The 2,500-nt window shown below is 43.6% G+C and overlaps 1 protein-coding gene across 4 annotated transcripts in view; it reads right to left on the reverse strand.

The window, feature by feature from the left end:
- The window catches only part of LOC112247739 (periostin-like), a 73,911-nt gene that overhangs the window by 35,996 nt on the left and 35,415 nt on the right, over nucleotides 1-2,500 (reverse strand). For all 4 annotated transcript variants that reach the window (XM_042311110.1, XM_042311109.1, XM_042311108.1 and 1 more), the window contains exon 8: nucleotides 786-998. In XM_042311110.1, the coding sequence (XP_042167044.1) occupies nucleotides 786-998 (213 nt within the window). The remainder of the gene's footprint in view (nucleotides 1-785; nucleotides 999-2,500) is intronic.

The following is a 2,500-nucleotide window of genomic DNA, read 5'->3' on the forward strand; positions in this document are numbered from 1 at the left end:
CATGACTGGGCGCAGCCATGGAGGACCTGGGATGTCATAGGTCCACCCACTAGGGTGCCAGGCCCAGGCCCAGCCAATCAGAATGAGTTTTTCCGCACAAAGGGCTTTATTACAGACAGAAATACTCCTCAGTTTCATCAGCTGTCTGGGTGGCTGGTTTCAGACGATTCTCTGGCAACAGCTCTGGAGGACATTCCTAAAGTCAGCATGTCAATTGCACACCCCCTCAAAACTCTGTGGCATTGTGTTGTGTGACAAAACTGCACATTTTAGAGTGGCCTTTTATAGTCCCCAGCACAAGGTGCACCTGTGTAATGATCTAGCTGTTGAATCATCTTCTTGATATTCTACACCTGTCCGGTGGATAGATTATCTTGGCAAAGGAAAAATGCTCACTAACAGGGATGTAAACACATCCATTCATATCCAAGAGAAATGACTTCTGCTACAGACAGAAGAGGGACTAGCCACTCCTCAGAGTCTGGTTCCTCTCTAGGTTTCTTCCTAGGTTCCTGCCTTCTAGGGACTTTTTTCCTAGCCACTGTAACTCTGCATCATTGCTTTGCTTGCTCTTTGGGGCTTTAGGCTGAGTATCTGTAAAGCAGTTTGTGACAGAGAACTACTGATGTAAAAATGCCTTTATTAAATACATTTGATTGATTGATTAATTGAGTTAAGGGGTTGGCTTTTAAATTAGGCAACGTTTGTGGAATCTCTTTCAGTGTCTCACCATGAAGTCCTACTACATGGGTTTAAAGGTTATCATCATGGGAATAAGATCTTACCTGAGTCAGGTATGAGGACCTTGTCGATGAGGTGGATGACTCCGTTGGAGGTGACAATGTCTTTTTTCAGGACCATCTTGATCCCGTTGACTGTCAGGCTGTCTCCGTCACAGCCGATCTCAATGGTGCTGCCCTCCACTGTCTCGTACACAGACCCAGCCATGATGGCCTCAGAGCACTGCACACTGTTTAACAGGTGGTAGTTCACCAGGGCTATGGGAGAGAGAGGGAGTAGGAGTAGGAGAGGAGAGGAGGAGAGGAGGAGAGGAGAGGGAGAGGAGAGGAGAGGAGAGGAGGGAGGAGGGAGAGGAGAGGAGGAGGGAGAGGAGGGAGAGGAGAGGAGAGGAGAGGAGAGAAGGCAGAACAGTGTTATAACTTTTTGAGGTCAAGGACACTCTTTGTGATATTACATATAGCAGGGACTACCTCATAATCAGAACACAAGTGAGATAAAAAATAGCATACAAGGAGATTTAATATGACTTTGGCAGCGCCGGACAAACCAAGTCTCGGACATTGGGAAGGAACATTTTAAAGGCCCTCTTCTTGGCATCAGAGAGAAAATGTTGCAGTTTTCAAGCTAATATCCTGCAATTCTACACATTTTGTCATGTGAGAGATTTGTGTTGTTGTTGCAGCTTTAAAGCTAAAGTGTGACCAGTAAACAGGAAACTACGTGTATGTTGCAATTCACGACTTCACAGGAGAGTCGCTTGAACGTAAAAACCTTTTTTTGGGGATCAAAATGTGAACTTTCGTGTGCTTTAATAACACACTTCTATTGTTGTTGTTTAACTAGCTAAAGTTAGCTGGCTGGCTCGTTAGCTAACGTTACGTAACGTGTGTGATCTTAAATGTTGTTTACCTAGCTAGGTACTTTGTTCCCTAGCTAGGTTCATTGTTTACCTAGCCAGGTTCATTGTTTACCTAGCCAGGTTCATTGTTTACCTAGCTAGGTACATTGCTTACCTAGCTGGATTCGTTGTTTACCTAGCTAGGTTCATTGCTTACCTAGCCAGGTTCATTGTTTACCTAGCCAGGTACATTATTTACATAGCTAGGTACATTGTTTACCTAGCTGGCTAGCTACCTATCTTAAGCTAAAGTGTACTGTTAACTAGCTAGCTAGTGTTAGCTGGCTGGCTCCCTAGCAGACTTTGTTATTCATTTCCCAGAGCTGTTTGCTTTTCTAGTTAGAGCCTAATGTTAGGCATTGTTGTTAAACTAGATAAGATTAGCTGGCTCGTTAGCCAACGTTATGTGACGTGTGTACAACACCCGTTGAATATGGCCGCTGTCAGTAAACGTCAAAAAAAGTGTCATGAAATTGTTGCCAGCAGAGCTGGTTAGACTGTTTTCATGTTATCCAGAGGCAAACAAATCATCGGCCAGAGCATCAAGTGTGCGCTCTGAACGCAAGGAGATGGGTGGGGATAAAAGCTTAAGAGGGTGTGAACAATGTTGAATGGGTGTAGACAAAGAGAGACCTTCAGTAGATACCAAGACATTCAAGGGAAATTGTCTTAGAGTGTTAACAGGTTCATCATCTTTCAAAGCAGAATTACCTCCCCATTGTTCCTCAACTGTAGTGTATGATATACCATTTTGTAGCTCTGAGTCTCTACTTTTATCTAATGCAAAACAAAATATTTAAAAAATCACATTTTGCTACATAAGACAGAATCCAGGTGCTGAGTCACATATCCTGTAATTCT

The sequence above is a fragment of the Oncorhynchus tshawytscha genome, linkage group LG33 (assembly GCF_018296145.1).
Source record: "Oncorhynchus tshawytscha isolate Ot180627B linkage group LG33, Otsh_v2.0, whole genome shotgun sequence".
NCBI classification, from domain to species: Eukaryota; Metazoa; Chordata; class Actinopteri; order Salmoniformes; family Salmonidae; genus Oncorhynchus; species Oncorhynchus tshawytscha.